Source organism: Corvus kubaryi, unplaced genomic scaffold (assembly GCF_017639235.1).
Source record: "Corvus kubaryi isolate FWS band 111438036 unplaced genomic scaffold, C.kubaryi_AGA036_p1.0 37385, whole genome shotgun sequence".
Taxonomy (NCBI): Eukaryota; Metazoa; Chordata; class Aves; order Passeriformes; family Corvidae; genus Corvus; species Corvus kubaryi.
The window spans coordinates 14,362,796-14,385,912 of NW_024581127.1; the positions used below are offsets into that span (position 1 = coordinate 14,362,796).

The 23,117-nt window shown below is 37.6% G+C and overlaps 1 protein-coding gene across 3 annotated transcripts in view; it reads left to right on the forward strand.

Moving 5' to 3' along the window:
• The window catches only part of MATN2 (matrilin 2), a 72,868-nt gene that overhangs the window by 24,155 nt on the left and 25,596 nt on the right, over positions 1-23,117 (forward strand). For all 3 annotated transcript variants that reach the window (XM_042035946.1, XM_042035945.1, XM_042035947.1), the window contains exons 3-7: positions 668-1,237; positions 5,386-5,508; positions 9,707-9,829; positions 17,614-17,736; positions 21,729-21,851. In XM_042035946.1, the coding sequence (XP_041891880.1) occupies positions 668-1,237; positions 5,386-5,508; positions 9,707-9,829; positions 17,614-17,736; positions 21,729-21,851 (1,062 nt within the window). The remainder of the gene's footprint in view (positions 1-667; positions 1,238-5,385; positions 5,509-9,706; positions 9,830-17,613; positions 17,737-21,728; positions 21,852-23,117) is intronic.

The following is a 23,117-nucleotide window of genomic DNA, read 5'->3' on the forward strand; positions in this document are numbered from 1 at the left end:
TCAACGGCTCCTGAGGATGGTAATAGAATACACTGCAACCCAGGACACCACCCTTCGTGGGGAATGAGGTCAAAATCTCAACAATGGCACAACAGGGTAACGCACAAGTACCTGAAGAGTGACATTTGACAAGGGCATGTAGTGGTAGGACAACAAGTAATGAACTAATAATAAACTAGAAGAGGCCAGGTTTAGATTAGGTATAGGGAAGAAATTCTTTACTCAAACGCGTTGCCCAGAGAAGTTGTGGATGTCCCAGCCCTGGCAGTGTTTAAGGCCAGGTTGGATTTGGCTTTGAGCAACCTGGTTTAGTTGAAGGTGACCTTGTTCATGGCAGGGGTGTTGAACTACAATGATCTTTAATGTCCTTTCCAACCCACGGTATTCTCTGATTCTATGATTCTATCTCCCCATTCCACTGCCATTAATCATTTTGGGCACTTATTTCACGCATGCATGCAAAAAAGTACATATAAGGATCAAGTAACAGGCAGCTTCTGTTATTTACTGGAGAACAAACTTATATTGCCCAAGTAGCCTTAGTTCTGGTATCTTCTGTTTTTCCTGAATTTTCCCAGCACTTGTCAGAGTGTTTGTTTAGGCAGTAAACTTGAACCTATTTGCATTTTGAAATTGTAAAGTATTTTTGTTTGCATTTTCCTTTTAGAAAACCCTTGCAACAACAAACATCTGGACCTTGTTTTCATCATTGACAGCTCTCGCAGTGTGCACCATTACGACTTTGAAAAAGTGAAGGAGTTCATTTTGACCATCTTGCAGTTTCTGGACATCAGCCCTGACACCACGCGCGTGGGTCTGATTCAGTACGGCAGCACCGTCAAACAGGAGTTTTCGCTGAAGACCTTCAGGCGGAAGCAGGATATCGAACGAGCAGTGAGGAGGATGATGCACCTGGCGACGGGCACCATGACTGGGCTGGCTCTGCAGTATGCAGTGAACATCGCATTTTCAGAGACAGAAGGGGCTCGACCTCTGAGGCAGAATGTGCCCCGAATTATCATGATAGTGACAGATGGGAGACCTCAGGATCCTGTGGCAGAGATTGCTGCTAAAGCACGTAACTCAGGAATCCTAATTTTTGCCATTGGAGTGGGAAGAGTGGATATGAACACTCTGAAGTCCATTGGGAGCGAACCACATGAAGAACATGTGTTTCTGGTTGCTAATTTCAGTCAGATTGAAACACTGACCTCTGCCTTCCAGACTAAACTTTGTGGTAAGATTTTTATCTATAGATTTGAATACACAGATGAAAGTGAAACAGAAAAAATATACATTATAATTAAACTTTTTTTTTTTACATGAAACCTTATCTGTTAGAAAATATATATTGAAGTATATATTGGCTATATACTAGCCAGATAATATCCAGAACAGCATTCACACGTGGGGAAAACTCATGCTACAGTTAAGTGCTATAAAATGTGACGTAATTCCTCGTGCTCATAAGCAGTTAGGCAAACACACGTATCATGATTTTCCTATTTATTGCATAATAGCATTAAATTTACGATCTCTTCTCTTTGAATATTAGATAAGTTGTTTCGTCTATTCATTTTAAATGTGATCTCCCTTAGTAGTGAAACTTTAAACTGCTTAACAGTCTTTTGGCTATTTAAAGATTCTTGAGAGTCCACGGATTCCTCTTCCGAAACTTACATACTAATTCTAGGCAAAGAATAATTTCTGTACATGCCTTGTGACTGAAAGTGAAACACAGACATGGTAGTGTTTGTATTCCATCTATTTTAAATACAGAAAGTTATGAAAAGCAATTACAGTGATATTATTCATTCATACTATAAAGTGAATATTTTAATAGGTATTAATTTACAATAGAGATATCACTTCCATCTGTAATTCCCTGATAACGAATTACCTTTTGCAAATATTGTGGCATTTGTAATTAATTTTATATTAATCTGTGTACTTAGTAGACTTTTGTTTTTTATTTATTCCTGAGATAAGTAGGAAAGTATTTCATAAAAATTTGGTGTTAAGCTGATGAATTTTCAATAGAGTCCAGAAAAAGAATGCATGGTGAGATTAAATGCTCACTCATCTCTAGGAATGCTTTTGCCAGAAAAGAACTGAAGCTTATTGTAAGGGTAGTCTGGAGAATTTTCCTTACTTGATCTTTTCCAAAATTGTTTCAAAGAGCAGCTGAACTGCCTCAGCACAAAACACAACAACACAGACATTCATCGATAATAGATTTTTTTCCTGTTTCTTCCTTGCTGTATTGTTAGCTGGTGTGGTAGGATATATTTAAAAAACAAGAAAGAGTAAACTAATAATGGATTCAGAGTTTAAATGGAATGAACAGCAAATGCTGATTTTTAAAGTCGTGTTTTAGAAACAAATCCAGTCAAAATACCATTTCTTTATGTTATGGTTGGTTTGGGGTTTTTTGGGGTTTGGGGTTTTTTTTCTGTTTTTGGTTTTTTGTTTGTTTGTTGGTTGGTTGGTTTTTTTGGGTTGTTTTGTTTTTTGCTTTTTGGTTTGTTTTTTTTCTGGCTGGGCAGTGTCCAAGAAATTTATTAGAGTTTTTTAGCTCACTTTTAATCAAATACATGTGTTCTTCAGTAAAGCCAACCTCCCACTGCAGATGGAGGAGTATGGAGGTGACAAGGGTAGCGGTTGCCTCCTGCTCCAGGGAATGCCTCCCCAGGATTTGCTGTGCTGGAAATTCGAAGTGAGATCCTTAGACATATTTAAAAATCCAGACCCAGATTCAACAGAGAGTTTAAGCTGTTAGATTCATATGGATTTCATCATAAGGTACTAAATTGCAGATAGGATCCATACCATTTTATTTGTTCTCAACTGTGAAGCAGCATTCAGCTTGCTGAATTTCAGGAGAGTAATCATAGCCCCTGCTTCCTAGAGCACCTACATTCCTCCTAGGAAATGTGGTTAGTTTAAGTCCTCCCACTTGTGGACCCAGAGGAAATATCATTGTAGCTGAATGGAACATCTGGACACCTTGTTGCTTTGCTAAAGCAATTGAAGTCACCCCTCTGGTCAAGTCTCCTGGAATGCTGTCTGCTGGGCTTCATGCTGTGGGAGAAGACCTTGGCCCCTGAGCTGTCCTTGTGTCTGAATCACTCTTATGTCTGTGGGAATATGTCTTCGTGGTTCCTGTGATGACAGTAGAAAACCATGGCCAGATGATGAAGCTCTGTGGGGGAGATGAAAAGTAAGCCAAATTAACCACTATTTACTACTGGGTGGTAGAGACTACTAAGTACCTAGTACCTGTATTCTCAAAAGAATCCCTGTAAACTGGATGTGCTCCATTCCATTAAGTCAGAGGTTCCCTACAGTTGCTGCCCCTGGCTGCTAAAGATTTGGGGATGTCAGAAACACCAGTTGAAGCCAGGACCTCTTTTTATTACTAGTCAGCAAGGTAAAACAGAAGCAAAGAGTATTCTGAGGGGTGAGAGGCATGAAGAATAAGACAAGAGTTGAAAATGCAGAAAAATATCGGTGAAAATGGGAACAGAATCCAGGAAAGGAGGTGGAGATTAGAAGAAGTGTGAGAAAGACCAAACTTGGGATGGAGCAGTCAGGGGCAAATAAAGTCTTTATTATATTCCTGTAAAGTAGATAGTGGTGTCATCCCCATTTTACATTGGGAGAATGGAGGCACAGAAACAGGGTTAAGTTTGTCAAAACCACCCACTAACTTTAAATATTTGACTCAGTGCAATCCCTCATGTGATTTTCGGGGGCATTGAATGTTTTTGGACTAATACAACATGTTATTCACAGTTCTACAGCCATCACTTGCATGCTTGCAAATACAGAGTCAGGTGTCTCTATCTGAACAGATACAGTGTGAAGGCTGATTGATGTTTTCTTGAAGATACTGATATTGTTGGCTTGCCCAAAATCCAATAAGGACCCTGTGATATCAAGATAAAATCTTATTCACAACAAGGCTTGTGTTCAGATTCCTTAACTATGAGATCACCCTTTCTATTACTTCAGTCCTGCCTGTGACCACCAAACAGCTCCTGTAACAGATGAGGCTGCAGAAATCATTCAGAGAGCAGACTCCACTACAGAAATCGGACTGATGACCAGAGTATCACTGCTTGTAAATGGGTGCGACAGAAACACGTCAGAACATGTACACTATACTTGCATAGTAGATGGGAAGATTGGTAACAGACGGTAAAAACGTATTCTCAGAAGGAACTTGAGTTACTGGGTCTCCTGTCATTGAATGCTTTCCTTTTCAGAATGACAGAAAGATGAAAAAACAAGAAGTTGAAGTAGGTCTGTATTCACATAAATAAAAGTACTTGAGAAGTTTTATTATGGCAGAAATTTGTGAGATCCAACAAGCTGATTAAGAGATTAGGGAATTGTGGTGCTTTGTGTGTTAGCAATAAATACCTAACTCTTGTAAACATGCCAAAGAGCAGATACATAGTGTATATATCTTAAAATCATATGTGGGTTTTTTCCACAAGTACCACACCTACCACATTAAGTTATTTAGCAGGCTTCTGTTGTGGCTTCTAAAAGATTACTTTTAATATCTATTCCATAAATGTTGAGCTTTGTCGACCTAGCACATTAAGGAGCACATCAATCCCTAATTGCTGTTGCAAAATAGATAATTTTCCACACAGTGTTCTCTGAGAAGTAATTCACCTGTATTTTATAGAGATTACATACAAGCAATGCTGCAGTGGAAAGAAAACATCAAGATTTCTTAATCCCCAAACACTGACCTGGAGAAAATTAGTTCAACAATGAATTTGACTGAATGAGCCTCTATTCTTTTTCTCTTTTATTGTCTCAGTCTGCTGCATTTTAATACTTGCTATTAGAGACATAAAATACAAACAGAACAAAAATAGAAAGACTTACAATCTGGAGTGTATTTCAGCCCAGCTCCTGCTTAATGAATCTTGGAGATACATGTCCTCAGTGTCATCATGTATTATTTGCACGTTCCTCAACATTAATAACTAAGCAAGCAAAATAGTCTCTTCATTAAGTTGTTTTTAGTCATTCTTCTTCTTTATTATTGGGTGCTGCGTGGTGATTTTCTTCAGGCAAGAAATTGAATGTCCTCTAAATCAGCTTACACTTAAATTACACTTATTTTCTTAATTTGACTATGATAGGTTTGTTTCATTGTCTTTGTAGGATCACCAAATAATTCATTTTTTCACATACTGTCTTGTATATTTTTATTTTCTTAAGCTCTCATTTTTGTCTTTACTAGCAATACTGAATTTGAAATTTCTAAGTTACTTCAGTAAAATTTTCTACACCAGTTTTTTTTTCCAGTGGCCACAAGTAATTAAGACCAGCACTTAGTAATGTTTTCCTTTTTTCTTTCAGTGCCTCATATGTGCAGTATAGTTGAGCACCACTGTGATCACTTCTGCATAAACACCCCTGGCTCCTACCTGTGCAGATGTAAACAAGGATACATTCTGAATGCTGACCAGAAGACTTGCAGCAGTGCGTTATCTTTCTTTTCTCTTTCATGCTGCTGAAAAGTGCTTAACATCACTTACCCTTTCTGCTGGGCTCATAAAGAACTGAGCTCAGTAAATAATTAATGTTAATCATCAGAAAGTGTCTGGAAAGGTGAAGTTGTAATTCTTTTTCTTGCTTTGTGTAAGTGAAGTTCTTACAAATCTTTCTGAGATACATCAAGCTAAATTTTATACACAGCTCTGCAGAGGTACACTGTAACTATATGAAATTGCATTTGAATTTTATTGGTATATTAAGTTCAACAATGAAACAACAACCAAATAAATAACTTTAGCATCGCAAATGAAGTTAATTTAGATACTTTACTAACTTGTCCAGCTAGCAACAGTACTAAATAGTACAGAAGGGTGCAATAAGCCCCATACTAGAAAGCTGTGAAATAACTTGACATTCTGAAAAACTCTTCTGAACTGCTGCTGGAAATAGAAGGGTTTGCAACGTTTCAGAAGTCTTGCTTATGCTCTCATTCCTCTCTTTAAAAGTGTTGACTTTTTTCAGTTTTTAGCAATTAGCTGTATAGTTTTTAATAACAAACTTTATTTCACTTTAATTTTGATCTTCATGATCGGTATTTTGTTAGTCCATTTTAACTTGCTTCCTAGTAAGTAACAGCAATTTACATTAGAGGGATATGCCCAAATTATTTCTGTATTCACCTTACTTTAAAGAAATTATGTAACGCTATCTTTAATTACTTGTGGAAAATGTATTTGCTAAAAGTTCAGGTTTTTATCACACAGCAGTGCATGGATTCAAGTGGAAGTGCATAGATTCAAATTAAAGTTGCTAAACTGATTTTAGACAGAAGAAAAATTTTGGAAAACGTCTATTCAAGAAGCTGTGGGAGACAGTCATCGTGAGAGCATAGGATGTACCTCTTACAATCTCTAATTTAGAACTAAGGTGAAGACTGCAGGCTCAAATCCTGTTCTTGTATTTGATCTTCTGTATCTCAGGAGAGTACCATAAAACTATCAGGTATCTTGAGATTAGTGGATTCTTAGTCTCTCTTGCTTAGAGCTGTGTTTCATATCAAATACTAAGCACCAATGAACAAGTGAGGGTATGTCAGTATGTCACCTCAGAAGGTGATTCTGCAGCCTGGGGATTGGACTCTTTACGTGTGTAGTGGGATACATGGTTTCGGAGCCTCAGTAAATAGGAATGGGATCTAAATAATGTCAGCTCCGGAGAGATCAGGATATTCTCACTCCTGCATGGAAGCATCTTCAGACCCTTTGGGCTACAGCAGGAAAACCACTTTTGAGCTGTTCACCTTCTATGCTGTTGAGCTGTGAGAATCTGTTTTCTATTCCTTCTCACCACATCCTTCACCAAATGTAGACATTTGTCATAAGCATTTCTGTGAATTACAAGGCAATGTGTTGCATTAAATGGAAAAAATGTAACACTTTATTTTTTCACTTCAGTGAAAAAACTTTAACACTTCAGTGGTTTTGTTTCCTGTAGAAGATGCACCAAACAAAGAAAAAAAAAAAGAGTCCAATCTGGAATATTTCCTAATAATTATTTGGTTTAGTAACTCAGCCAAGACAAGAATACTGACCAGGACATTTTTCGTAGAGCCTATTTTCTCTGCTTCTGCATGTTTGCTATAACTCATCAGAAAGAAGGTGGTCATATGATGTAATCATCATTACAAATGATGGCTCCAACTATGTAATCACATTTCAGTAGTATTGTTATTGTCTAACCTTTTCTCTTCATTGTGTCCTTCTTAAAATGCTTCTTATTTAAAACTTTTGTATTCTTTTAAACCCTCCACATGCAGTTAAATATCTTAAAGAATTTTAACAAAGAATTTTTTTGAAATTTATTTGAAATTCAAAATTTTTCTTCTTTTTTAATTGTCTCTCACACATTGTCCCAATTCTCATCCCTAACATCAATTCTGGCTTTTTTTTTTTTTTTTTGTGAATAGATTTTTAAAAATTAATAACAAGTATGAAAAATTCTTCATTGTCTCTTCTTCTTTTTACTCTGTTATATTTCCATAGTTTTTCTCAGCCAGTAGTTTAGCATTTGGGCACTGCACTGCTTCAAATACAGGTTAATTTCCAAGAGCTTTTGAATTGTGTGTAATTTTTCTGCTGGTGACCCATGCACAGTAGACCTCAATATGCTCCCTTCCTACAATTTTTCAAAGCCCTTTCCTGCATTGCTTTACCTTCTTTTTTAGCTATGATTTCTATTAGTTTTCCCCACTTACCCGTCACACATGATTTCTTTGTGTACCTGCTTTGATCATCAGTCAGATGATACCAGATTGCAGTTTAAGCAATATGAAAGGGAAATTAGTCCTTCAATGTGTTTGTAGCCTTTGGGTTTTTTACATCACCAAACTATAAACTAATTCTAGCAATTAGCACTGGAAATCTGAGAGTCATCAAAATGGCCTTAGATGTGCTAGGATGGTGCAAATCATTGGTGAAGGAGAGAGATGATGCAGTATCAGTCTAGAGAAGGTCAAACCATTACATCTAAAACCCGCACAGAGACGTAACAGAATTCATGAGGTTAGGGAGCCAAGCCTGGACAAAGGGGACACCTTAGTTCTGGAGGTAGGGGAACCGCAGCAAAAGAAAAATGCACGGTCTGTGAGTATTTTAGTTACCTTCACTGGCTGTTAAATGCCCACAAGTGCACAGAGACAATAGATTCCTCACTTGACATCTAAGTAAAATAAATCTTCATCATGTTTATGCAAAGTACAATACATGATCAACATAAACCAGATTTATTTATCTAAGGTTTGGATGTCTTCAGCAGCTCTTCCATGAACAAATACTTTCCTTATATACATAATTTAACACTTTCTGAATTAAATAATGCAGAAAAGATGAGTGGTATGTACCTAGTGTTATACTCTCTTTTCATTCTTTTTGTACCTAAAGTTAGACTCTGTTTTTATTCTTCTGCTCCCTTTTTTTTTTAATGTTGTGAGAATAAATGCTATCAGTACGCAGTTCTTAAAAGCCCTTAACCAAATGGCTTCAATCAGTAATGAACTGACAACTTTGCTTCAGGCTGGGAAATGGTTTGTGTGTTCAACATAAAATATTCTTACATTTGTTTAATTATGATGCTTTTGCATCCATGAAAGGATGCTCCTTTCGTGTACTGTGGTCTAACTTTTCTAGAGAAGAGTGTTTGTGTCAGATAATGGGTGTTCTTTACTTATTACACTGTATTTGTTTGTTTAACTAATCTCTCCCATTCTTCTCTAGAGATGCTCAAATCTTACATTAATAAACAAAATAATACAAAAGAGGAATGTAGCTGAAACAAGCTGGAAAATTATCTGTTTGTGGCTGTTTACACTGGAACAAAAGAGTTAAGCGACTGTTTGTGCTGTTCATCATGCCGCTTGATATGAAGCAGACAGCTATAAAAGAAAATTTGGTTTTGCTTGGCTGATTTCCTCAAACATGTTCCAAAAGCCTATTTTGTAGATGTAAATGACCATTATGTGTTGAGCAGTCTTTGAGCAACACAAAGTACTCTGCTTTCCAGAGCTTTCGCTGGGGAAACTTGGGGTTCTCATAAAGCTTTGGTCCGTTAAAGAGAAAGCCCAGTGTGCTTGATTTGGCTAGGTGCTGAACTGACCTCTTTTGTCATGGTAATTTTTTTTTATGAGATCTTCTGCATGGAAGGGGTAACTTGCTATGGTATTTACATAAAACTGAAAAATTCTAAAACTCAGAAATGAAATATCCCCAAGTTTTTTGCTGTTGTGTTTTCCTTTTCTTTCCTTTTCCAACCTTGTCATCATTTATCTGGTTATGCAAAAAAAAACCCCAAATATACACAAATAAACCCAATTATTTCTCTTTTTCAAAAAAAATCCCTGAAGAATGCCCTTTGAACTTTTTAGAGAAACATACATCAAGCAACTCTACTAGGCACCATTGATCCATTAATAGTCATTGCCTTCAGCTGAAGGGACAAGTGCTTCAGCTTTGAGTGACTGATCCTATTGGCTTTCAGTGTTTGATGGAACATTAGCATGATCTGTGTTAAAATGAGCTCATCTCAAAAGAGTTGTCCATAGCTTCCTGCAATTTATTTTTGATCTATAGTCTACCTGTGCATTGTAGAAGGTCAAAGAATTTCATACTCATGCAATTATGTGTTGTAGCTCAGGACCTTTGTGCTGTGGAGAAACATGCCTGTGAGCAGATTTGTGTGAACACACCTGGGTCCTACGTCTGTCAGTGTTATGAAGGGTATGAACTTGATGCAAATGGAAAGAATTGTGTTGGTGAGTATGAATTCAGCAATTCACATTTATCTCTTGACACAAACCAAAGGAAAATTCAATATAAATTAGTATCCACTTTAGCCATAGACAATGATGTTCTCCTGCGTGAGTGGTAGATGAGAAAGAACACATAATTGACATGTTTGTAGGCCTTTACTAATAATGAATGGTGTCTTGGGAAAATTGTTCCAACCAACTTCACACAGAAAGTAATTTTCTGTTTTGAAACAACGCACCCAATGTTTTTGAGATCTTTTTAGCTGGCCAGCAATGTACTGGCATGACATATGTGGCCATTAAAAAAACAAAGCCGGACAAACTCGGTAACTCCTCTTCAGACAGAAGTTATGCATGGAAAAACTTGAAAATTGACAATTTCTTGATGTTTTTTCACTTGATTTCATGGTCATGTGAGGAGAGATTTCAACCCCTTTTTGGGAAGACGACTTTAAGGAAAGTTTAGCCACGTTAAGGATCCATCTACTATGTACCTTTAATTTTCACTGTTGGCAGTAAGGAAGTCAATATCAGCTCCAAGAATTACAGCTCAAAAGAGAGAGTGTGAAAATATGGCACAATAATTTTTTAACACAAAACATACTTCCCTACCTATTACTCTGTAAGTATCTCACTCTTCTTCCCTGTTTATACATGGTAAATACTTCTAGTATAATCTCTTTTACAAGCCTATGCACCTATTCTTGTAAACTTTTCATACCGTGCTACCTTTTGAGAAAATACTGTCTTCTGGTTTCCACTGCAAAAAAAACCCCCAGTGAGATCTGGATATTTGTTAGGTATTATCTTCAGGCAAGCACTTAGATGCATGCTGAATTTCAAACACATATTGAAGTCCCGTGGAAATGAATCCAAGTGAATCCGTGGCCTCAAATCTGCCACAGGCCATCACAATGGTTTTGTCCAACACCCTACACTTTCTTGTCGTTTTAAGACAGCTCTAAAATATCTTTCTCTTATTGCCTTCAAAGAGCTATTGGCTTGCAGGATAACCCTGTTTTGAGATGCAAAATAGGTGACAATTTATGGAACTTTCTGCATGTAGCTTCACATAGGACATACAAATAAGGTTTTGGGGTATTTTAGGCCTGGGATAACATGAGGTTTTGAAGAACATTCTTCAGAAATGTTTCCTTTACTTGTAGCTTCATGATTTCAGTATAGGGGTATTTAAAGGTCTCAACATAATTTGTCTCCAGAATAATTTTGCCTCTCTTGTATCATTTTAAGAACCTGCTTTTTGAAGCCAAATTGTTTTGAAAATGCAGTTAATACTGATTATTTAGGCAAGTTTTTATGTTCTGGCCCAAATTTCTATATCTAATATTCATCTAACAACCTTAGCTGACCCTCTTGACCTTTACTTGTATTAGGATAAAGGATATACTTCTCTGCTGTTTATTTGACTGTATCCTGAGACAGAAAATTTGTGACTTCTGTTGGTAGATTCTTTCATCCCCAGTTCTTTCCTACTATATAATCTAATCCAAAATATTCACACTTAGTGTCATCAGCTGTTGTTACTATTTTCTATTAAGTTGAAGTTCCTTGACAGCCAAGATATTCTTACCAGGAGGGTAGCTACCAGAGCATCATTCTGGTGAAATTCTTAGTATGTTGTCATAGGTTAGCAAGCATAGTCCCAGAAGGGACGTCCTTGCTAAGGGGTGCTTACAGTTTCCTCTGGGAACTGATAGAACCTATCAGCTGGCCAGTTTGAATATGGACAATTCTCTAAGCCACTTAAAGTTGTGATCACCTCTGTGATCCACATTTAAGAATAGGCAAACTCCCCCTCCAGGCTCTCTCGTTTCCGGCGCTGGGACAAGTGGCTGCAGGCCCCGTGTGGGGGCCAGCGGGCCCGGCCAGGCCCTGCCTGGGCCAGGCCGGGCCGGGCCACGGCCATCCTGGAGCCATGGACCTGTTCCAGCCGTGGAACCCCCCCCCCCCACTGCCTTGCCGTGGGCAGCCGGAGCGGCTCGGCTCTCCCCCCTCTCCACTGCGATAAGAAAAATTCAACATTCCAGCTGCAAAGCTGCAAGGCCGAGGTGAGAGTAACCCTTTTATTGCTGTGAAGAGCTGAAAACCTGAGGGAAGAGAGAGAGGAGATGCTTAAAGCTGAAATTCTGTTGTGAAGCTATGATATATCAGAGTATCCTGTTGTAATTTCATGAAGATATGGGGGGTGGAGTGTTCAACTCGTGAGCAAAAGCACCTGTGCTGAGATAGGCAGATGCTGACACAGGTGTAATTTCATGAGAAGTTTGGACAGGGAGAGATGAACCAGATGAGGACTTTTGCTCCAAACGGGAAAGGAGAAAACCTCAGTCCGTAGAGATGAACCAGATGAGGACTTTTGCTCCAAATGGGAAAGGAGAAAACCTCAGTTCCTAGAGATGCTCCCAGAGATAGTCCTAACGATGAAGATGATGAAGACCCTTTGCTCCCAGGGAAGGAGAAGGGCCTCTGTTTTTGTTTCTGAACGGCTCAACCTTAAAATTGTACCCCAAAAATCTTCAAGAGTGGACCCTCGAAAGCAGTTGCGGGAAAAGCTGCAAGTCGGGGGAAAGGACTCACACGCAGGCAGAGAGACTCCTCTTCCTAAATGGACTGAACAATATTTGGAAGTGGGCGGCTGTCTCGTTGTGATAATGTTTTCATAGCATGAGCAAGAAGAGACTTCTCTTTCTAAATGGACTGAACAAGGTTATTATGGAAGTGGTAAACAGACTGAACATCTTAAGGGTTGTCTTTTCACATTGTCAGTGGGAGAAGGGAGGAAGGTGGGGGGAGGAGGAGAGTTCTGAAGGTGGTATAATTTTTTTTCTTCTTTTAGGTCTGTTAATAAACTTCTTCATATTCTTTCAAGTTTGGTGCCTGTTTTGCATTTCTCCTAATTCTTATCTCACAGCAGATAAACAGTAATGAGTATTTTGGACCAAACCACTACATATGTCAAGTCTAGTATTATCCTCTGTAATAAATACAAAGTCTATTTTTGTTATTTAAAGCTTCAAAATATTTCTATGCCATTTATTAAATTTTTTGCATTGGTATGTGTTTTTTGCCTGTTAATAACTTATCTGCAAAGTCTGGGGAGAGAGCTGCTTGGAGGTGTGATACATCTTTGACCTTTTTTTTTCTACCTCCTCACTGACTCTCTTTGGCATGAGGAGATACAGGTTTATTATAAGCTCTATTGTTGACATTTAAAGATATCATATTCTCTCTTCAGTTATTTTCAAATTACAGCATGCATGGTTCACTATCTTGCATTTTATAGCAGTTTTTCTTCTCCACTTGATTTCTATTCATTTGTACCTTTTAGCAACAAAGCATGAATACATGCGATTCATACCAGTGCAGTAATTAGCAGTATTAATTGGGATTTTAAAGCACATTATTAACATCTCTAATTTTTTTTAGTTTTCTCTTGCATTTGCGTATTTGGCCACTTAACTTTTTAATTTCTTACTGACGTACAAGAATGGTTCAATGTATATTAATTATATTTGATCTATGCAGAACTTAGTTTCTCTATATTTCTTGAACAGGAAAAGCGTGTCTGGGTAACTTATGATTTTGATGCTAATTTGTCTGCCAATCCTATTGTCAGCCTCCAGGATTTGACTTTTCAGGTTTGAACAATTTGAGATTTTTGAGGAATATGCTACTACTAAGAATGTACAGCTTCTGCAGATGTGATCACCAACAAATAATCATCCTTCCTGGAAAATTTTATAAGGGAGACTATGTATAGTACTGAATCAGCAGTGATAACTCTCAGTTTTCATTACTCTTAAGCTAGTTAACCCTTCCTTTCTGTGAAGTATTTATTATCAAATGAGCAGGATCAGAAGAAAGATCTTGATGTACACCTATACTAGAGATCATTGAGAACAATAACAATTTTGCAAAAAGCAGTGACTTCATTAAGGTTACTGTCTCCTCCCCTTCCAGAGAACGAAAAGAGAATTTCAGTAGGAAATACACTTTGTGGTATTCTTGCAAAGAGTCAAAGGTTTCCATCTAAGATATCTAAGGCTTCTAAAGTTTGAACTCCAGCAGAAGCGAAGGAGAAAGTGCCGAAAATTCTTTTCACAGGCATGTTTGTTAAGATTTTTCTGATGGGCTAATTTAAGGATCAGTGGTGATACTAATTGCTTTACTGATATGTGCCAGCCAGTTACCTGAATGGCAATAATTATATGAAATCTCACAGCCAGAACTCACAATGTATCCATTCAAGCTGACCGCTGAACAACCAACCACTCTGAGAGTTTGTAATGCACAGTTTATGCACAAATTTGTAGGCTAAACAGTATTTGAAAGTGTCAGCTCAGCAGTAAGTATGGATGGCAGGGCACTATAATTGTGCCTTTTTTTGAGCTGTTTTTCACATGGACAAAGTTATGTCAGTTGAAGTTTGGTGGTAATGAGCCATCCTTTCTCCATCATGCTGCTGGACACTCAGTCTCTCCACCTTGGTGTTGCTGGACATGCTGTCCTCTCTTTCCTGGCAGTAATGCTAGACTGTCTCCATATTGCTGCAGCTGCTGGGCTTGGGTCCTCTTTTCCTGGCAGTGGTTTGGCTGCTGGCACTCTCTGCAGTGCTGGCACCTCTCTGCAGTGCTGGCACTGCTGGATTTTTTTGGCTGCTTTTTAGATTCTTACGAGTCTTCCATGAGTCTGCTCTATCTTCCCCCATCTTCTTTTTCATCCTCCTTATGCCTTTACTTACTCTGTCCCCTTTTTCTCCTACCCTTCTCCTTAACTTACTTCATTCTCCCAGGCTTGAATAATCTGTATAAACATCATAGGGGTAAAACAACCATTCATGAGAAAGGTGACCCATGCAGTCCATGGTTCAGAGAGGACAATGTAAGCACCCAGAGTGCAGAACTGGTAACTGGAAGTAAAAGATGGTTCTCATCACTTACTAAGTAAGTTTGAGAAAAACAAATACGGAACAAATACGCAGAGATGACAACTCAATTAATGGTTTGCTCACTAAAAAGGACACTAATAACTTGGAAAAATTTCTTATTGAAATAGACATGAGATAAAATTAAGAACAGTGAAATCTCTTAAGTGTTCACATTTTAATGTATATCTTGTGACTCAGCATAGAAATATGAAAGTAGTGAAACTTCTATTAATTAAGAAAATATTATTCTGCTTTGCTCTTATACAACCTGTATATTTTCTGTATACCAACTAAAGGATTACAGTACTTCAGTATAAGACACACAAGTTTATGAATTTTCTCAGAGTTTTTAGGACGATTTAACTCTGTGGACAACTTACCTACTTGCTGACTGGAATGCTATTGACAAGTTTCCCTTCTAAACAAGTATCACCAAAACGAAGCACAAAGCTGAAATTGAAATGAGTTTATAGATCAATTACTACTGTCTGTTTGCAAGGCTAAACCTGCCTGTAAATAGTGCAATTTGTATATAAAAATATTTGGAAAAAAGGGAATAATACTTATCTCCAAAAGCAACTGTCAAGTGAATGGTCTTGTTTCTTCACTGTGTTAATAGAAAGGCATTACTTAAATTAATATGCTCATTGTTCTTACAGGCCAACAGACCTGCTTCTGAGAGTCAGAGCTCAGAAGGCTACAAAGGCTAAAAAGCAAGCCTTAAAAAATTAGTTATTAATTTTGTTTTTTTCCTTTCTGTCTAAGGTATGTTAGCAACTGCATAGCCATGAGAAGGTACAGTTCTTCCCTCTAGAGATTGTAATCTGAAAGTGCTTAGGGTCAGAGTTGCTCAGATGCTCATAATAAAGCATTCTGAGCCTTGTTCAGTTGTCTCTAAAACAACAAAACTGGTGAAAGAGCTGGAAGAAATGTTCTGTGAGAAGTATCTGAGGACTCTGGGTTTGTCTAGTTTGGTGAAAAGGTTAAATGGGCAACCTTATCTCTCTGTACAGCTTAATGTGGAGGGGATGTGAAGAGGGAGCTCCATTCTGAGCTCTTCTCCCAGGGATAGGGCATGTGGGAAAGGTTCAAAGCTGCACCAGGGGAGGTTTAGACTGGACATTAGGAGGCATTTCTTTACTGAGGGTGGTCAAACTCTGAAACAGGCTTCCTGCAAGAGGTGGATGCTCCAAGCCTGTCAGTGTGTGAGAGGCATTTGGACAAAGCCAACTCTGAATTGGTCAAGCAGTTGGACTAAATGGTCATTGTGTGTCTCTTCCAACTGAGTTTTCTATTCTCACTGTTATAATCATTAGTTGGGCAGTTGTAGGTATTGCAATAGAAATTAATTTTGTTAAGGTTTAAATGCAGAGGAGGAGGTGACTTTACAGAGACATTCATATGGGCTATTTCCCAGGCATGATGCTAAATAGAATATATTCTTTGACCTACCTATTTCTTAATGTGTCTTTTACACACTTGAAAATGTGCATGTGGTTAGAATTAATATAAGAGGAAAGCTAATTGTATGACACATTATATCCCGGAAACATGTACTCAGTAAATAGGTTTTAGTATGAATCGATTCACTCTGGAAACAGGAAGGTGATTGCCAGGAAAATGGTATCACATGGTAGCCAGTAAGTAGTTTAATTTGACTTGATTCAACACAAATATTCTGAAGGGTTAAAAGAAATTCTTTCAAATTAACTGAATAGATTATTTGCTTTCCTGACTAGATGATCTTGACTAAACATAGTAGCACACCTGAGTGTGCATTATTTACATAGGTGGGGCACTTGAAGAAAGAATTGATTTCATTAAAACAAATTACTGCTTTTTAAAGAAATTTGTGAGGCTCAGCAGTATAAAGTAATGAAAAAATTTACTCAGCTGGCAAAGAGGAACCTGTCTTGGTATGAAACGAAGCACATTACTGTCTTCTGCAGAAAGAATCAGATATACTTTCCTAATGTAGGCCTGGCTGCTCTTTGCAGGCAGAGCACCAGCTTTGTGACTTATCTTTAATTTCTTCTAAGACTTTTGTTGTGAAGATGAAGCAAGAAATTTTAAAAATCCTTTATTTTCTTTAGCAACTTTGAATGGGCTTGACAGAGTAAACTCTGAAGTATTACTGTTTGTCAATCTAACTTCTAAATATGGATTTGTGTAATAAATGACCAGACTTATGAAATAAGTGACTGGACTGCCTGTGATTTTTTTTTCTTTTTTTTTGTAAAAGGCATTATATAAACAAAATATCAGTGGTGAATGTCAGCCTGAAGCTCTCAGGCTTTGTAGTTGTAGCTGCTTTGTACAGAATTAAATCTGGAGCACATTAGAGGGAATGAATGTACTGGGACAGTCCTCAGTGTAGAAGATTATGCCAAGATTCTCCTATATACTCAGGCTACAGGAACAGCTCTTGAGAATTAATACAGCTGGGAGGGAACAAAGGAAAAGTAGAGCAATTCCAGGACTGGAACTTGAGAGACAGAAGACAGAACTAAATCAAACAAACTTTGCTATGTCCTGGCCTACAGTGTGAACATCTGGACAGAGTTACTGAGGCATGGTTTCCAGATCTGAGAAAACATGTTGAGAAGGCTCCTGACAATCTGAGAGTTGATAAATGTTCAAAGTTGAGAAATGATTCAGGACTCATTTAAAATCTGATTTACCAACTGGTGTTGTAAGTGCACTACTTTTTGCAGACAGAAATTACATCAGCTTTTCCTTTTTTTTTATAGCTACTGTGTGTCACTAGTACCATAATATCTATGCATAATAGTTCTGATTTTTTTTTCTAATTGCACATGTTGGTCTTGTTCTTTTTCAGTTGTAGACTACTGTGCTTTGGATAACCAAGGCTGCCAACACGAATGTGTTAACACTGAAGACTCCTATTACTGTAGATGCCACCCAGGCTTCATTTTAAATCTAGACAAAAGAACTTGCAGAAGTAAGTTGTGATAAAGTTTAATTATTAACAATTTGCACTTATTCTGTCTTCCAGCTGTCAGCAGTAATACTCCCACTGCTCCTGGGAATGCTGAGTAATGCATCAGGTATAGAAAATGTCGGAGTGCTCTGGAAGCCAAAGGTCTTGAGAACAAAGCAAGCTGTTTTGAGGGTAGAGCCTAAGGGTAGGGGTTCCTCCTGTGGACAGGAAACTTTTAACATGAAATCCAGCTCCTTTTCAACAGCAAAAAGCCAAAGCTTTGTCTTGGATTTCTCCTTGATTATTCGCCTTTTTTCAGTTAGAATGTAATCTCCCTAGCTAGGTAAACAAACAAGTCTGCACAAGACAATTTGTAATCAGTTTCCTTTGTAAAATGATTTAAATTATGAGTAGTTTCCCAATCAGAAGAAACATTACAGTCTATTTTTCTGTGGATTTTTCTGCAGAGTGAGTTCACTGATAGTGTGACAAAGTTCTGGTAACATCAGTATCTTCTGCTAAGCTTCCATATTACCTCCAGCTTATAAAAACTTCATGGCTTTGCTTGTTTGTTGTTCGTCAAATTTGATACCAGGCTAAAAAGATCAAAAATTACTGGAGTTAGAATGGACATAAAGTGGAGGGGAACTGACCAGAAAATACTCATGCCAAGGCTTCCTGTAATTGGGAAAAAAAGCTAATACCTCCACAGTGTTTAATGTCATAACTCCCTTTCAGGAAATGTCAAGGGAAAACCTTAATGTACCTTTCTAGTTACCTTTCTTCATAAATGTGGGCTTTGATAAAGAAATAATACTACTGTACCTATAAGCAGGCAAGCTCCGTTAGTTTTAGATGATTGCGGCTGCCAGTGGTGAATTTAACCCATATCACTGAATAATGTATTCAAACATTATTTCTGAAAAAATGCATCAATATATGTTGTTTTCACAGGCTTTGGGGCATTTCAGTCCTTCTGATGAGAGACTTGGTTAGCCTATAGACTGTATCTGTATTGTGTACTATGCTTGGTATCTATTTCACTTAAATTTAACACTTGGGAAGAAAACATGTAATCCAGGCTGTACATGTGTTCTTACGATCAAGGGAAAGAGACGTACACTTCTCAAAGGTGATTGCTCCCAATTCTGACACAAATTTATGGAATTGCCTGTATTTTCCTTGAGCATGCAGGGGGCCTGGATGACTTGTTAGACTGGACACATAATTTTTAGATGGTCAGAGTCAGGGAAGATGAAATTTCTGCTTCCCAAGGGTCAGAGTATGGTTTGTAGTGGTTAACATAAAGTGTAGATTGTATTAACACTCCCATTTGTCAAGTATCTGTCAGCTAAGGGCTGGCTAATTAAACTTCCACATGTACTTCCACATCCATATATATTTGAAATCTTACTTTAATGTGCTTCCACTGCCCAAGCGTAAGTTTTTGTTAATTTCTTTGATTTAAGAATGTGGATTTTAAGCAGTGTTTTGCCTTCCAGTTTGAACTGAAGAAAGTCCTTAAAACTGCATAAACATTTCTTATACCTTGACTGATTTTTAGTTTATGGCCTAATTGTATGCACTATTTTAAGATGTTTAAATTGATGATCCACAGAATGCTGACATCTGAGGGAATGTTCTGGGAAACTAGTATTTCAGGCTTGCCCTTTCTCTATCCTCTATCTGTTGCTTGAGACAGTATATTGGGCATAAATAAGCATAATTAAAACTTACTAAGCCACTTTTCCTTACGCTTGATATCTTCTGAGCCTTGCTAATAAATTAAAGCATGAATGAAAGAACTGTGTATCTCTTAATGCTGTGCAAGTCAAAACAGCATGAGAGCTCTTCAGAGCAAAAGTGTCCCCTAGTTCCCATGTTATGAATCACACTGCGTTTGAGTCAGCATAAATGTTGCGAACAAACAAACTACAGGTCACTGGATTTAAAATGTTTGTGACTTTAAAACTTTTAACATAAATTTCTACATATTTGGCTTATGTACTGAGTCTCAGGGATGATGGCCAACTAGCCAAGACCCACACCCATGCCAGACAAGTTCTTTGCATCAGCCAGCAGGCCTGAGGCGCCCACTCCCGAGATCTCATGATTGTCTCAGGATCCTGACTTCCCTTTCAAAAATAGAAAGTAAGCCTTTATGCTCATGGCTACAAAGAAATGCTTGGAAATGTAAGTGGTGTCAGTATGGTCATGCATATCTGACAAATGTTTTCTCTGGGAACTATTCCAAAGTTCTCAGAATGAAACACAAGAAGCAATGCTCATGAAGGCAACCTTGCCAACACCATCAGAGTGCCCTATGGCTGGAAGAGCGCAGCAAATTTGGTTTATCAGTGAGGCAGGTGGAGGACATTCAAGCTACTATTAAGGAGACTTCTGCCACTCTTGCTGCTCCCTTCAAGAGAACAGATGGCAGCTTCTCCTTGTACTAAGGGGTGCTGAGCCTCTCCTGTTGCTCTTTACGAATGGCCCGTTTGAATTCTGGATGGGTTCACGTAGTTTGTAGCTGGGCAAGGCTCTGTTAACATCATTAATCTGGGCTGTGTTAATGAAGCCCTGTGAAGTGTATTTTTAGTGTCCCAAACAGAATAACCTCAAGGTTTCAACAGAAATAACAATACCTATTTTTAAACCCTTGTGGTCATCTTCAGAGTCAGTTACCCAAGAAAAGTCTCTCCTGCACACTTGAGTGAGCAAGGATTTGAGCAGCTAAATGCATCACAGCACTGAGTAAGTCCAGAAGGCATACAGCTATATTCCTCTGGTGCACACATGTGGCTTTTTGGGTTCTGTCTCTTCAGTGCACTCTTCAACAACCTATATTTTCTAATCTTCATTTTAGTGAACAGATAAGATATCCCCATGTTATGTATATATCTATGTGCATACGCTGTCAAAAAAAGCTTTGGTAAAGGAAATGTTAATTAATGTTATTAATGTTAATTAATATACAGAGTGGTGTTCATAAATTATAAAATAGTCCTTCCGAGTTTTCTTAGATAGTCACATTCCACTTTGTTTATTCAGTAAATATAGATGGTTTATTATCACTAAGGGCTTTCATCATATATGAAGACTCAATTCAATTAACCTGCCACAGATCCAAAGAAAGAACTGTCCATGCCTCTTAACGCAAATCACCTCTGGAAATAATTAACTTCTGGGAACAAAACCCCCTGAGTTTTCAGGTTGTTCAATAATGAGGTGTTCAAAAGTGCCTGGATATTTTGTGAAGTGTGATTTACGTAATTTGTGACTTGTTTATCTACTTCTAGCCGTGCTGAGGGGTTAGGACCATTTTTCACTAGTATAAATTAACCACACTGACACAAATCTAAGTGATGGGCACACACTGCATCTAAGTGAATGTCAGATTCTTTGACTTCATCAATAATGATAAACTCTATATGGAAATATCTCAGTGCTCAGTGCACAGTTGCTTTCCTTTCTAAGGTACTTTATCCAGTAGTGGTAGCTGTTTCTAGACTGCTTATCTTCTCTTCCATGGGTATATTAAATGAAAGAATTGTGAAGCAAGCACTCAGAGCTGTTAAAAGCATCCACACTCCTGATGACTTGGTTGGCCTGCTGTGATACAATGAATGGCATTCAAAAGCATGTTTGTGTGTGTATTACAGATCATGTCTAACATGCTCTGAGTGAATAGAGGCAATTTTGATGAGACAATGTTTAAGGCTTAGCTGCAAAATATTAAGAAATATTTAAGATTCTAACTTCTCTACCACATGAACTTCTGTTCTTGAATAATTCTTTGTAGTATTTGTCAGGTGTACCTCAGTATCGCAGATATTTGGAAAAAAAGAAACATTTTATTTTCATGGTTTGAAACAATATGGTAAAACACCAAAATGGTGCCTAAGGAAAAAAAGGCAGAAGAAAAGAAAAGAAAACAAAGTAACTCATTTTTACCTAGTTTATTTCTGAGAAATATTACTCACTGACACAGACGCTTTTTTTTTTTTGTTTAGAACCAGATTATTGTTCTCTTCAGGACCATGGTTGTGAACAGGAATGTGTTAATACAGATGATTCCTATTTTTGTCAATGCCGAGAAGGGTTTAGACTTAATCCAGATAAGAAAACATGCAAAAGTGAGTAATCCTTTAGACATAATAAAGTTCATCTGCTTTTATTTCTTGAACCTGCAGTGAATCGTTTCCCTTCTGAAAGGATGGAAGTTTTCTCTGTAATTAAGGTTGAAACAAATGTTTCTTTATAAACTTGAATTTTAATTGAATGAATCATGCTGGGAAAATATACATTTTGCTGCCTTGTAGATTACTTTGTATATTAGACATTTTTGAAGACTTTTATGGAAACCTGAGGATTAATGTAGGAACCAAAATGACTTAAAATAAGTTCATTACTTATTTGAAACTTTCTGGCCTTGGCTTGTAAAAATACAAGCAGCTTATTTCGCCCAGTTGGTTTAGCCAAGGACAGATACATTTAATCAGCTGGAAATGTGTTGAACAGGCAACATAGCTATCAAAATCAACTTAGAGTCAGACACAAAACTTCACAGTTTCCTAAAAAAATTGTAAAAACAGCATGATCAGTGTCAGTGTTATAAACCAATCACACATAATATTTACTTTAGAAAGATTTAGTGCTACAGCTCTTCTTGAGTGGGGTCTGGAATCACAGCAGATTTTTAATGTAATGTGTTCAAGTTTAGGGAGAATATATTCAGCAAAATGAAATAGCCTGATCCTGTGACTCATTTGTTGGGGGGAGAAAATCGTACTACTGGTATTTCATGAATATTATAAACTTGTCTGGAGCAATCTAATTCTATTTCTAGACACTCATAAAATTTATCTGGTTTTGTTTCTGGTTTTGTATCTGGTATTTTTGTTCAGTCTTAAAGATACAATCTCACAAAGCATTTTCGTTTGCACAGTGCTGTTTTTGCAGTAATCCATGCTATTCTGCTTTTTATTATCTATATGGTATTCTAATACATTCAGATTTTTATAGATTCAAAAGCCTTGGTAAGCAAAAGAGCAGCATTGTATAAAATACTTATTGCCGAGGATGTAATTGCAAATTAAAGGCAAATTGTAATTCCCATTGGGGGTATTTTTCCTTATAGGACTTTGGATTTGGCTGCAAATCTGGTGATGTTTCCAAGATGAAGCTCCTATTCCAAATCTTGTTGTAACAAGGGTCATGTTAGCTAAGCTAAGCTTGTAAAATAAAGCAGAATATTTGCATATATGGCCTTTTCAGAAATCAGGGTCAATAGATGAGTGGTGACAAGAGCCAGGCATTCTTCCTCCGCCACCACGTGTGACTTCTGATGACTACAGAAGGAGATCTAGGGGGTCAAAGTGAAGCATTACATAGCTGAGTGT